The sequence below is a fragment of the Falco biarmicus genome, chromosome 6 (genome assembly GCF_023638135.1).
Source record: "Falco biarmicus isolate bFalBia1 chromosome 6, bFalBia1.pri, whole genome shotgun sequence".
Taxonomy (NCBI): domain Eukaryota; kingdom Metazoa; phylum Chordata; class Aves; order Falconiformes; family Falconidae; genus Falco; species Falco biarmicus.
Genome location: NC_079293.1, coordinates 49,397,261 through 49,411,000, shown reverse-complemented (window position 1 = coordinate 49,411,000; position 13,740 = coordinate 49,397,261). Strand labels below are relative to the sequence as shown.

The 13,740-nt window shown below is 44.6% G+C and overlaps 1 protein-coding gene across 4 annotated transcripts in view; it reads right to left on the bottom strand.

Annotated features, from left to right (window-relative positions):
• TMEM181 (transmembrane protein 181) overlaps positions 1–13,740 on the bottom strand; it is a 36,008-nt gene that overhangs the window by 21,306 nt on the left and 962 nt on the right. For 2 of the 4 annotated variants that reach the window (XM_056343428.1, XM_056343429.1), the window contains exons 1-2: positions 6,427–6,521; positions 1,467–1,570 (exon numbers count right to left, since the gene is read on the bottom strand). In XM_056343428.1, coding sequence (XP_056199403.1) covers positions 1,467–1,570; positions 6,427–6,434 — 112 coding nt within the window. In that variant the 5' untranslated portion in view covers positions 6,435–6,521. Of the gene's footprint in view, positions 1–1,466; positions 1,571–3,122; positions 3,246–6,426; positions 6,522–13,740 lie in introns of those variants that run through there. The other 2 variants (XM_056343432.1, XM_056343430.1) reach the window with 2 other exon arrangements.

Here is a 13,740-nt window from a genome sequence, read left to right as displayed (position 1 = left end):
ACAGCTCTCTTTCTCGTTCTGCCACTGATTAAGAGTGAAATGCTCAGTTTTCTTTTCCAAGAGCACTGCTTTTTGCCTAGCCTTACGTAAAATAACTTTCTTGCATCTCTTGCAACTCAGCAGCAGTATAAATACACAACTACAAATATGGTTCACTTTTAAAGCCAAATAGCACTAAATTAAGTAATTCCAGGAGTTTTTTCCTTTATCATTCATGTAAAATGCTTTTTTGTAAATGTATTTATACAGTATTTCAGCGGCAAAATAATGCCCTTCAGCATCCTTAGGCAAATCACAGGAATATCTGTGGTTAAGCTCTATGGACTGAAAGTCTGTCTGAACCTTAGGCTGCTACAATAAATCAAACAGCAGGAAAGAAGGTTTTATTTCACAGAAAAAAAAATTATTATTTAATGCTATTATGAAGAACATACTGCCTACAAGGCACAAAAAGCCCAAACAGCTGCCTCCACTTAACCCCCACTTCTTTCCAAGGCAGGCAGGAGGGGATGAATCTAAATCCTTCTAAAGGAAGTGAAGGACAGGGCAGAGGTAGAGACAACCCTACAAGAGGTGCCAGAGAGTGCCAGGGAGAACACAGCTGGGTGGAAATAAGCTGTAAAGTGGGGGGAGGTGGTAACCTCCTTGTCCTTAAATAATTCTTACATGGGGGGGGCGGGTTGCTTAATGAGTACACAAGTCCCTCCCTTCCCCTCTCCCTGTCCATCGCTTCTGCTTTGACAAAGATACTCTGACAGCAAAGCATTAGCTTATTAACAGTGCAGTGACAGCACACTGATTTTTTTTTTTTTCCAAGTACATTTTAGACCTGGAGAAGCTCTCTGGAATGAAATACAGATGGCTCCCACACTTTCCGTCTGCCTAATGACACTCCGCATCTTTGTCAACCAGACTTTCACAAATCTCTCTGATCTCCAGGATAAGTATCCAGGCTTAGTCTCCCAGATCATCATGACTCCCACAAAGGTCTTTGAAACCAGACACCTAAACTCATCTATGTTTGACAAAAGAAGCTGCCATTTTTACATCACTAAAATATTCTATATTTCTGTGGCATTTATCACCCAAACATTTAGAAGCCTTTCAAACAGTTATCAATTTCCTTCCAGGAAATGACGTATGAGCACCACCATTTTACAGATTGAAATACAAAGAAGAAAATTAATGTAGCAGCCTGCTGAAAAATTACGTTACAATGAAGCAGGTTTTGTTTTACTTTACTGACTCTCCCCTGGAAAGCAGCTGCAAATACCAAATCTGTGTAGGTAATACTCCTATGAAAAAATGAGATGGAGGAGACACTTCCCCCTCCCTGTCAAAAGTAATGCTTTCTCAGACACCTTAGGGGCAGTAAGCTCATTAGCATTTAAATACATCTGTAAATACCAACAGGTTTAGATAAAGCATACAAGAACTGAAATCTTTTACAAAGACAATATCCTTACCTGCTATTCCTATGAAGACTGTCAGACCAAAACAAACAAAGAATACTACAAAGACCAGAACAAAATGCCGTTTGGACAGTGTATATAATCGCATCGGTGCCAGCCTACAAGAAACAAAAAAAAGCACAGAATTAGCTGTTGGTCATATTTCGAAGCCGGGGTGGGGGAATAGTCCCCATTCATTCCTCCACAAAGAAAATTAAACCAAACTTTGAGGTAACATGTTAACACTAAGAAATAATATTAATGCTGCTTTATAGGGCAAGGATAACTACTAGGAATTGCTAGGCTTATATATGTGCACACACATGCACGTCCCAAAATGTATGAATTTTGCCCATACTTTTTATGCTAGGGTCTTCTATCGTCCTAAGACTTGAGCACAAGAAAGCATTTCTTAGAGAGAGAAAAAGTTACTTTTTTTTTTTAGTTCATATGTTAATACGTCTAATTTAAATATCCAACATATCTCCTGCAATGACAGCTTAACCTAAAGGGACTGATGTCACTAGCAACTCAGTTACCTGCACAGGATCTTGATGAGTTTTCTACACCCTATATATATATAATTTTATATATATATATATACACTATAATATATAGATATATACACTTCATCCCTGCAGGATCATCCCTAAAAAGGAGTAAGGCAAGCTCCAGATGTGCTGGAGGTACATGCTCAGGCTCTGCATTCTTCTTTGAGCTCCATCAAAGCTTGGAAAATAGAAACCTGAACTTAAATTTATTATTAGACACTTAAATACAGATACACATAAAAGCAATGACATCTCTTTCACAATTGTTTGGTGGTTATTATTAGGTTAAAGACAAAATGGGAAAAAACTGAAAAGACCAACTGCCTCCCTTGGAAACAGGTAACTTCCAGTTCTGTTAGTTTAAGGGAAACATGATCAAAGAATTAATCCTACATAACATATCCCTCGTCTATCTCCCTTTTTATTAAATGCATAGTTCAGAACAGGAAAATCCACCACGTTTCAAAATACAGCCAACACTTTGATTTTTGAGTCATGCCAGAGCTGAGCTGCCATATAGCTGATTTACTGCTGTTCCAGGAGGCACGATCATAGAAAGCTGTACAGTTTATATGGGAAAGCAATACGATTGGGGGTAAGGGCGTTTTCCGATAAAACTGTATGAGCATCATCATGGAAAGAAATAAATGCATTACATTTTAAAGACAGTGTTCCCTTTCAGCTTGGAATAAAACTTTTTTTTCACCAGCTGAATGGTGCCGTTACTGGTTCACCATATTATTGAAGAAATGCAGAAAAAGTGGTGGAATCCTTTCCATAAGCCCAGCCTGAATTCTGGGACTAGGTACCGCATGCCTGCATGCCTGGCAGCCCTTAAAAGTAAGGCAAACAATTCACTTTACACCAGTAAAAGGTAACAATAACCTCTGTTTTTAAGAATCCCTGCATTCTTTCCAAATAAAAAAATAATTACATTATTCCTTTACTGTAAGTTTGAAAGATACAAATCTTAATTTAACTCACAAAGGAGGTGGGGAAGGGAGGAAAACCCCACAGAGGTAATGAGAACTGCAAACAAGTAATTGTAAATGTTACAAGTTTTCCCAAACTGGCCTTACAGGACTCTGGGCACAGCACCTGCAAGCACAGTGTAACTTACCTTGCTTGCCACACACCCTTATGTAGCGCAAAAGCCCCACGCCAGTCTAAGAAGTCAGAATAGCTGATAGTACAGGCAAAAAAAGGTAAATTGTACAGGAAATTATGATAGTCATAACCAGGAACAGATCAGATCTCTGTCACAGAGACCCTTACAGACAAATAAGATTTTGACTTTGAAAAATGCCAAATAATAGGCTCATTTCAAACCAGAACTTGTTTGCACAGCTTTTGCAGGGATATTAACTACAGCATTTTCCTTCAATCAATGTCTTAACACCTCAGCCTTCATGCACTTAAATCGCTTTAAAGCTACTACATCTGTAGTAGTACTACACTAAGGCACATTTTCCTATCTGTTCCAAGGGCTCCTCCAGTTCCACAGATGACCTGTCTCCCTAATTAATTCATTCCTTAATTAATTAATTAACACTCCTTGTTTCCCTAAGAACACCACATACGGCACATTATCTTGAGATACCAAAATACTAATCTTAACAAGAAAATCCTTGCTATATAAAAATGGTACTTAAAATGCTGATATGCCTCAATGAAACATAAGGGTTGAAGGGGATACCAGATGCTTCATGGCAGAGCACACACCAAGGATCACGCAACACACAGAAACCAGGTCTGGATGGGAAAAGTCCATGAGCTGAGAATAGCTGACAATTGGAAGAGTATCGTATATATGCAGGAAAGTATGACATATGCTCATGCTGTTCTTAACAGCTATACAGTCTCATGCAGGATACTTCTGACTTGCTATGCATATTCTCGGTTCTTTTGATAAGCTTCCACATTTCAAAATGCATAATGTGAACATGAGAAGCAGCTTCACCTCCACAGTCCTTACAGGAAAGTCACCGGAGTTCACCACCCAGCCAACACTCACAGCATCACAGCTATTGGCAATTATCACCCTGGTTTACTTGTACACCAAAGCACAGATGCACTTGCAAGCTTTCAAAGAAACATGTTCCAGACGTTGGCTCATTCTTTATTCCAGCTCCTCTCCAGGTGGTGCAACACCTAGTAGTCAAAATGAGTTGGTATACACCTACCTAAGAACAGTCGTGCTGGCAGTTAGCAGAGAGGAGACCAGAGAGAGCAGGGACGTGCTGTTTTCCCTTCTTTCACACTGGTACTCCTGAAGTCTCATTTAAGCCACTGACTGTATGTGCTACTTATGTGCTACAGTATGTGCAATTTACAGGTCAGTGAGACAACACGGACTCCTTTTGTAAGGGCAAATGTAAGACCTCGGCCTAATCTTGACTCCATTTATCACGACAACAAACAAAAATTTGTAGCGTTCCTATCACATGATGTATAGAATTTCCTTGTGTGGTTTCAATGTCTCACTTCAACCTATCACCAGCTGACATACAAAGCAGATAAAATGATCTTCCTGTATGTTCATTGTTTAACATCTGCCTTTCGGAAAGAGATGATACAAAATTTATTAATATACATAAATGCAAGTTGGATGATCCCCCAACTAGCAGTTTCTTTCTTACATCCGGAAGGCATAATAAAGAATAAAATGTTTTACAGGCGTTTATGGGAAAAAGCAAAAAAAGCTTCCTCATTCTGGAAGCATCTATTCAAATGAGTTAAGAACTGTGCTTTGCTTTACCAATGGAAGACGCTTCCATCAGCCTAGCCAGAGCAGCCTGAAGCTCAAGACCAGCCATCCAAGAGTCTGCAGATTTTTCAGGCAGCTTTTACCACCTGTACTGAGTTTTATCCTGAGACAGAAACTACATATTTTATAATTAAAATGGATATGTCTAAAACCAACTGCAAAAGAGCAGAAAGCACAGAGACAGAAGCAGAATTATTTTACTCTGACATCTCAAACAGCAGCCGGTAAGAACTAAACTGCACTAACGCAATCCGTGATAGAGTGAACTATGGAAATGCACACTCATAAAACCTGCAATCTTTCAGAAACCATCCATAAGTGAGATGTAAGGGTAGGTTAAATCTTGCTCTTTGAGTAAAGTTTTGGCTCAAATGGTTAAGCAAAATGGTTCTCAAGCCGTTCCCCAACTTGAAATCACTTCTCATGCCTGCATCACAGTCTTTACAAAGACAATCACAGAAAACAAAGCCTCTTATACAATAGTTTTCACTTAAGACTCTCACTTTACAGATGGGAAGGCTGTGACAAAATTGAGATTAAGCAGCAGGTAGCACAAAGTTTAATATTAAAATCAGAAATAACTTTTACCCAGAACAGTTTTTCTGGCATGCTGACCTCAACACCTCTGCCTCCAACTGCTCTCTTCTATTCTAGGCTCACTCCCAAATAAATCCATCAAACCCACTTTGATATAAATGATTATATATGCTACCTATATTCATAGTCCTGGGTCTATTGCACTTTCTCACAGTTTAAAGACACAGCTTGCTTCAGTGTCCCTCAGGAGACCTTTAATTTCTTCCTGCAGATGTATTCTGCAATGGTTAGTAGCTAATGAGGCAGCACATGACTACATAAAAAGATGCATGCAGTTAATACTAACAGCATTTCACAGCACTGCTCTATGACAACTGACAGCTAACCACGACTATGCTGTCTAGCTTGCGAGCACGCGGTAGGTTTGGTGCTTTTTTTCAGCGTTTTGTTTGTTGTGTTCATTGAACTCTGAACAATTAGTCACGGCGATGCCTCTATCCATGCGAAAACATATCCGGGAAAACAAGTTTTGCTTTTTCCTTCTCAGACACAAGACGGGCGCGGGGCTGCGACGGGATTCACTCCCCGCAGCAGCGGGGGGGCCGCCGCGGTCCGCTCGGAGCGGGCTGGCGCTCGCAAGGCGCGGGCTGGCGAACCATGGCCCCGGGACATGAACGTAACCGGCCGTAACCGCACTTCCTTAACGAGAATTAACGTATGTAACCTGAACGGCAAGATCCAGGTCTTCACAGGGGAAAAGCCCAGATTCCCGCACCCGGCCAGCGGAAGGCGTTTCTGCTCCCCGTTCCGGACCTTGACCCAAGCGAACAAGCAGGTCCCGGTAACGGCGGGCCGGTGCCTGCCCCCCCGCCCCGAGACCCAGCGGGCGGCGCCGGCGGCAGCCGGGGGGCACCCGGAGCCGCAGGCCGGCCCGGCGGGCAGACGGGTATGCAAGCGGGCGGGCTCCCGCCAGCCGTTAACGGCCGCTCCCGCCCCGCCAGCGCCCGCGCGCGAGGGCAGCCGCGCGAGCCCCCCGCGAGCCGCCACCCCGCCCAGCACGCGCGAGGGTCCCCGGCGCGCGAGCCGCGACCACCCCGCTCCTCCCCCGCCCACCACTCACGGCTCCATCCCGGCGCCGCATGCGCATTGGAGGCGCCTCCCCCCCGCCCCGAGCCGCCGCCGCTGCCGTGGCACAATCGCGAGCGGCGCCCCGCGGCGGCTTCCGCGTGCGTCACCCGGCCGCCACGCGACTCGGGAGACGTCACGGCAGCCCCCGCCGCTCCGCAGCCGGGGGGCCGGAGGGCAGCGCTGCCGGCGGGGGGCGGCGGCGCTACGGCGGGCCGGAGGGGACACGGGCCGGCGTTCTGCGGCTGGCGGCCGGGCGCCGCGCCGGTGCGGGGAGCGCGGGGAGCGGCTGGCGGCCCCGCGTTGAGCAGCCGCGGCGGGCAGGGCCCGGCCCGCGGCCTTGAGGGGCCATCCGCCGCCTCCCGCGCCGTACTGCCGGCTGCAGCCGCCGCTTTTCCGCAGCGGGAGCGCCGGGGCGAGGGACGGGCGCCGGGCGCAGTCACCGGCCGCCACCCCCCCCGGGGCCGCGGGAGGGCCGCCGGGGCCCGGCGCTGAGCTTCGGCCCTTTGAGGTGCTACCTGGGCTCTGGGGAAAAGGCCCTGAGCGGCTGGGCCTCCCCCGCCCACCGGGGCTTCGACACGGGCCGCCCCGCTGGGGTGGCGGCGGCATTTTCCACGTTTCCAGCGCGCGCGTCAGCTGGTGGTGGAGCAGGAGAAGCCACGTGTATCAGGGAAATGTAACCTTATAAACAGAAAACATGTAAGACAGAGAATTGGTTCTGGATCTGATCTAAACCTGCCCATTTGAGGCGTAAGGCCTGAGGTGACTTATCTGTGGTGAACACGTGCTGGTTTAGTGCCCGTTAGAGACAGCCTCCCGGCTGGCAGATGTGATGGGATTTTTTCCCAGCCTGACCAAATGGCAATGGCTCTTCCAGCGGAATGAAAATGCTATCACTGCAGTCACCTGTACGCAGCTTCGTGGTGTTCGAGATGTGACTGAGGTATCGTGCTCACAGAGAATTCGGTCAGCTCCCAGTCACCAGCTACTGGTTTGAAGATACTGCTTAATAAAAATCTCCAGATCGCACCTAACACCATTTTGCTCTTGCACAAATGTTGAGGTACAGTTGGATTTTGTTCCACTTTCCTATTAAATGTCCTGGGATTGGGCAACAAAGATTGTCAACGGATCCACTGGGTAGCAATGATCAAAACTAGGCAGCTTTAGGGATTTTGCCAAGTTATATTTTGAGCTAATTTCTGATAGAAAGCCAGCACTTCAACACATGTCTAGGATAAAATACCTGGTGTCTAGTCTAGGATAAAATTCCGAGTAACTTCCTGGCTTTGGTATTTGTCATATATATATTGCCAACCCAGGATGACTCCAGAAATGTTTAGATAGATCAGTCAACATATAATTTAAAAATTATCTCTTCAACAATCAAATACGTCCATAAAAGCTTACTCTAGATGGTAAGATGGCTTTATTGCAATTCCTTTTTAAAGGTACTTAACATTAACAGTATTATTAATTTCATTCAGTTGCCTTACAGGTAATTCATGTAATTACTGGTGACCTGTGGGACCCAGTGTGTATCTTGTGTAGCACCACTAAACCCAAAAGAAACATGCTGGGAATTAATTCAGACATTGATACCATATTTGTCCCATCAGTTAGATCTTTGAATTACACCACTGATGATTATCTAGTAATCTCATAAAAAGGCTGTCTTGAGAAATGCATAATATGAAGTGATGAAATAAAGGCATTTATAAATCTGAAATCGACAGGAATTGCTACTGTAGGGCAGAAAACAAAGGTTTGAGAAATCAGGACAACCTAACAAACTGTATCTGTTCAGAACAAGATAGCACTACCAAGCCACAGTTTGAAGTCATTAGGTCATAGGTGATATGACATGCATTGCCTCGCTCTCAGCAGGCTTCCCCAACAAGTTCTCTCTGACCAGAAAATGATGGAATGATGTTTACAGCATCTGTGACCATTTCCAGTGTTCTGGGAGGCACAGTTGCAGAGTTACAACTGCTACCATTTATGTGCACACATCTGAGCTATTTGTGTAACTGCTGCGATCCCTCTGGCACTCAGATGTTTCACTAACATGAATCAATGTATTCTCCTCAAAATAAAAATACATTCTTCTCATTGAATGGGTAGGAAACTGAAGCACAGAGAGACAGCCTAGCCGAAAGTCACTCAGAGAACAGCGTGTGGATGGCAGAGTTTGAAATCCAGCTCACTTCGATCAGCCATGGGACCACATTTCTCTTTGCCATCTACCAGCTTTCAAAGGGTTGTGAATACATTGTAAACACATGCATTGCAACCTGTAAGTGCTGTCAAAATAGTGGCATTGAGTTTACAAACTAAACGCTCAGAGGGAAGGTACTGTGAAACCCCTCTCCCTCCACAAATGCAGAATCAGTCAGTCTCACTCTGCTTTGCCCCTTGCAAGAAGGTGCCACTCAGTGCCTTGTCTGACGTGTTCTGGGGTGAAACAGTGCAAGAAGCTACTGTCTGCCTCATACGTTGTAGAAAGTGGATGGTGTATGGTGAATGAGGCTTGCAAGAAGAGGCAGGCTGATCTATGAACAAGAAGGCTGAATGCCAGCTCAGCTAGGATTCTGTTTACACTAACCACCTTAACACTAACGCTATGCTTTCATGACCAGTTTATACTTTCATGGCTCCTACCTACAGCTTTAGTGACAAAAGGTGAAATCCAGCCTCTCCGTAGCTCTTTGATTTTTGCGAGCACAAATGTTTGTGCAGTAGTGGTGAATCAAATAATGGAAATTATCTGAGTTGCAAGTAACTCAGAAAGAAAATGGTGTTTTGCTGGATTGGTTGCTCTGTCATTGTGCAGCTACCAGGAACATTTGTGGGCAGACGAGGAAAAGAGCAAAATGTGTGACTAGGAGAGCTAGGATGGCTTCTTCCAGCCACAGAGCCAGCTTATGGCAGCTTAAAGCCATCATGAAGCTACTGTGTTAAGTCTCCTCCTCCTGCTGCTGTTTCAAGCCTTCTAGCCCTAGCTGTGTACTTCACACTGGGGTCATTTGGGTTCTTCCCCCAGTTGCCAGGACCCAGCAGTGAGCCCTGTAAGAACAAGAGAAGGGTACCAGTTGTGGCTTGAAGCAGCCACTGAAGGTCCTGCCTGGGGCTAGGCTGGCAGCAGCATGAACCTTCAGGGAATTTCACAGCAGTTCTCTAGCAAGGTCTTGCTGACCCCCTTGGCTTCTCAGAGACTTGCACTTTGAGCACTTGGGAAAGATTTTAAGAAGGTGGGAAGAAGCGTATCCTTATCACAACAGCCCTCTGGCAAACTTCTAGTTTCTCTGAAGCACACAGACACTAGTTTCTCAAAGGAAAAATGAACAGCTTCTCTCTGTTGCTGAGTAAATGATGTGCTGTTCTGTGGTCTTTTTGTTAAGGGAGCAGAACCACTGTGAATGAACTTTTCCCACATGTTTTGAAGATTAGCTATGTTTTCATGAACTGGAAACACTCGTAGGAGATGCTGAGGAATTAAGAATATCGGTATCATCTATAATTACCACTTCTGTTACCCATATAAGCAACATCAAGCATTAATTAAAGCTGCAAGTTAAATAATAAGTTTCACGATGTCCTATATGTAGTCTTTTCTTTTTGATGTACAAAATGTCGTATTATTGAATGATAGGAGTTTAAAATGTATCCCTTATTTAAAGCAGGGCAGATTGTAGGTCATTTATCTTAATCTCTGGGTATTATTACTAAATTCAGCATCAACACTGTGCTTCCTTGTATAAGCTGATTGGCCAGTGGGATATGTTCATTAACCTAGAAGTTGATTTTTCAAGAGTACCAAGCTGTTACTTAGTTATGCAACTGTGATGTCACACCACAGTTTGGCCACTTTCCTGCTCTCTACTCTCTGTCAGGTAGGCACTTTCATTGCTTGCTTTCCTATCAAAATGTTTTCAGCATGCTGAACTCTTTGACATTAGCTAGGGGATCGAGTTATGAAACTTCCACTGAAATAACTGTCGGCTGATTGGGAGGCCTGCTGTGAGGCCTGCTGTCTTCTGATAAGCTTTGTATATGTCACAGACCACATGTCGAAGAAATAAAAATGTAGATGCTTTAGTAACATTTGTACTAAGTTCTTTTTGTACCCATAGCTTAGTTAAAATTGCCTAGTGCAGTGGAGGTTGCTGTCAGCTGCCAGCCCTCCTCTCCTTGCCCTGCCATCCGGGCCAGAAGGCATGCTAGGGGAGGAAGGGACATATTGGAGTGGGAGGGAGAGACACCAGGCAACAAACTGTTCATTCAAGTGGCTTCTTCAGACCAATTTGTCAGGTGTATAAATTAGAACAACCCTGAAGTTGCTGTAATAGATCTGATGCACTTTGTAGTGGTGCCCAAGACTGATGGGAGAGCCCAACACTATTCCAGTCTGCCTTCTCTGAGCTTATCTACCACACCAAGCATCTCCTGGTGTACCACAGACTAATCCTAGGTGTACTAAGTCCAGACCGACCTGGTATTGGAGTTACCAATGAGGTTATTTAATATGACACCCATTAGTCTGTAAATAAATAGTTTCTTTCACAAGCATATCATGAAGTGCCATGTCTGCCTAAGGGAACTCTTAACCCAGGCAGATGGCGTCAGTTAGTGCGCTGAGCCACGGCCAACCCTGCTCTCTCCACCTCTCCCAGATGGCTGGGTAAACTCGTGCTTGTTTGTGGGGAAATACACCAGGATGCACAATGTACAGACTATACTGGGCTGCTGAGCAGAACAAACTAACACGGACACCCCTTCATCTCTATAGTGTGGATGAGTGCCCTGGGGCTATGCAGCGTAAGGGTGATGTGGCTTGAGGTGGCTGAGGAGCCTGCCACCCTTAGTTTTCACCCCTGCCCAAAGAACAGGCTGCTCACAGACAGCTGCTAAACCACACGTTCAAGAGCACCGTGCTTTAAAGGAAACCATCACCAAAAGATATCACTGAACTGGGACAGCCTCAGATCTGAATCTGAAGTGACTCAGCCATCTGTGCAGTGAGAGCATAGTTACTTGGGATAACAGCTTCATCAGCCGTCTCTGAGCTAGGTCATCCCTTCACACCGAATCCCCTGTCACTGAGAATAAGCACATACCAACACAGCATACAACAAGCACTCCTGAGTCAAGAAAAGCTGTTTCCCTGCCAGTCACAAAGGGGACTGCTTGGTGTTTTTCCATTTCTGCACCAGCTCTGCTCCAAAGCTTTCCAGTTTTGAGTTTTTCTGTTGGCACTCAGAGAAGGAAGCCCTTACAGAAATCAGGAGTGAGACTGCAGCAGCAATTTTTTTTTTTTCTAGAAAACATTACTTGCAAACCCACCCACCCCCTGCCCTGCCCCAGCCTCTCCTTTCCTACCACTTAATGAACTTGACCACTGTTTCTGAAGAGGCGATGGAAACCACCAGCTGAAGGCCCAATGGCTGTGCTCAACTGGTGGGAGGGGAGAGTTAAGGCTAGCAGCGGTTGATAGCCTCATATTTGTGAATACAGTGTGTGAGAGAGAAAAACATGCTTTTATGTGGTTTTACCATCTCTTCATTTTGTTAGTCTGGTATAAAATATTACTTGCTTTTAGTAACCTTACTATTTTGAAGAACCTGCCTGGTTTGAAGTAAAGGCAAGCCACACAGCCTTTCCTTGGTCAAACTTCCAAAATTCTGCCTGCTGTCAGAGCAGTATCTCCATTACATCCCTGAATGTACTTATTTATAACCTGACCAAACATACTGAATAAAATAGAGAGGATGAAGTATCGAATTCTTGATCCCTTAAGGGAGAGTTAGAATCTAAAAGGCAGATGCCGTTGCTACATCCATCCATCATGCTGAAGGGAAGCACTCACCAGAACAGCAGGTATGCAGTGACAGTAACAGTAAACTAATTTTATTGCAGGTCACTTAGGTTAGGGTTTTGGGAATGCAGGGAAGTACTAGCATGACTTCTAAGTCATGAAATGTTATTTCCTTGCCAAGAGCCCAATATTAACCCCATTTCATTCTAGATGACCTGCAGCTGATAACTCTTGGGGATATTCTTACTGAAGAAAGGGCAATCTAGCACTAACTGTACAAGCTCATTTGATGCGGTGGGCTAGCACCTTCTCTTTTCAACCCAGAAAGTCCCTCCATACACATTTAAAGTCATAAAAATGAGTTAATAACCATTTACCTTGGAGAGCTCAAGTTTCTTCTGGAAACAAAGCTGAACAAATGCCTCTCCCAGGACCTCTTATTCCTTAATTCGAAGCTTATGCCTCCCCTCTTTCTCCATTCTAGTGCCGATATTCATTATCATGCTGCCAGGTGCACACAGGCACATTTCCATCGCTCTTTACCACCTCCCATGGCTTCTCACAGCATGCTCAGGTACAAAGAGCCCCTGTTTTGACAGGAAGGACCATGGTTATGGTGAACTCTGCCAAGCTGTCAGGCAGTGTTTCCAAACTCTGTGACTCTCTGTAGGCTTTACCATTGTGAGCAATGAGACAATTTCAATCTAATGGGCCACCTGCCCCTTCCTTGGGAAAACAGGCACAGAATACTGGGGTCAAATGATCAAAGCAGAAGAACTGGGGCACCATGCACAAAGAGGCAGAAGTCCTTATGCTCAGATTTATAGTAAAATAGAGCTGAAAGAGACTTCACAAGGTACCTAATTTTTCCTTCTGTCTCAAGAGAGCATCTGCCAGACCTACGTCTTTCTTGGCACACATTTGTGAAAAGTTTTTAAAGACCTCCAGATGATGGAAATGCTACAGCCTCCCTGGATAGTTCTTTCTATAGTGTTTTACCATCCTTCCCATTCAGAAGTTTTTTCTTAATGACTAATATGAGCTTTCACTACTTCAATTAATATTACTCTGTAATCTTTTGTCCAAGACAAACTTAAAGTTTCTCTTTACAGAAATTCCTGTTGCTCCAACTTGGATGTTTCTTCTTTTCGGGGAGCAACCCCAAATTTTCCTCACACCTATGTTTGCTAGGCTTTTGATTATCCATATCTCTGTCCTTATGCTCTCTTCCATTGGCAAGCCCTTCAAGTGTGGTGCCCAGAACTGGACACAGCTGCAGCTGAGGTCTGGAGTGGTGACTGAAGTAGATGTTTTAATTCTCACATCTTACAAACCGTGCTTTTGCTGTATGCCCAAATGACATTTTTTACATGTATAAGACAATGTCATTGTTGAAAGAAGGTATTTTATAAGGTAGTATAATTCCCATACCTCCCCTCCCACCGAAAAAAAAAAAAAAAAAAAAGCTACCCAACTGTTTGTTCCCCACAACCT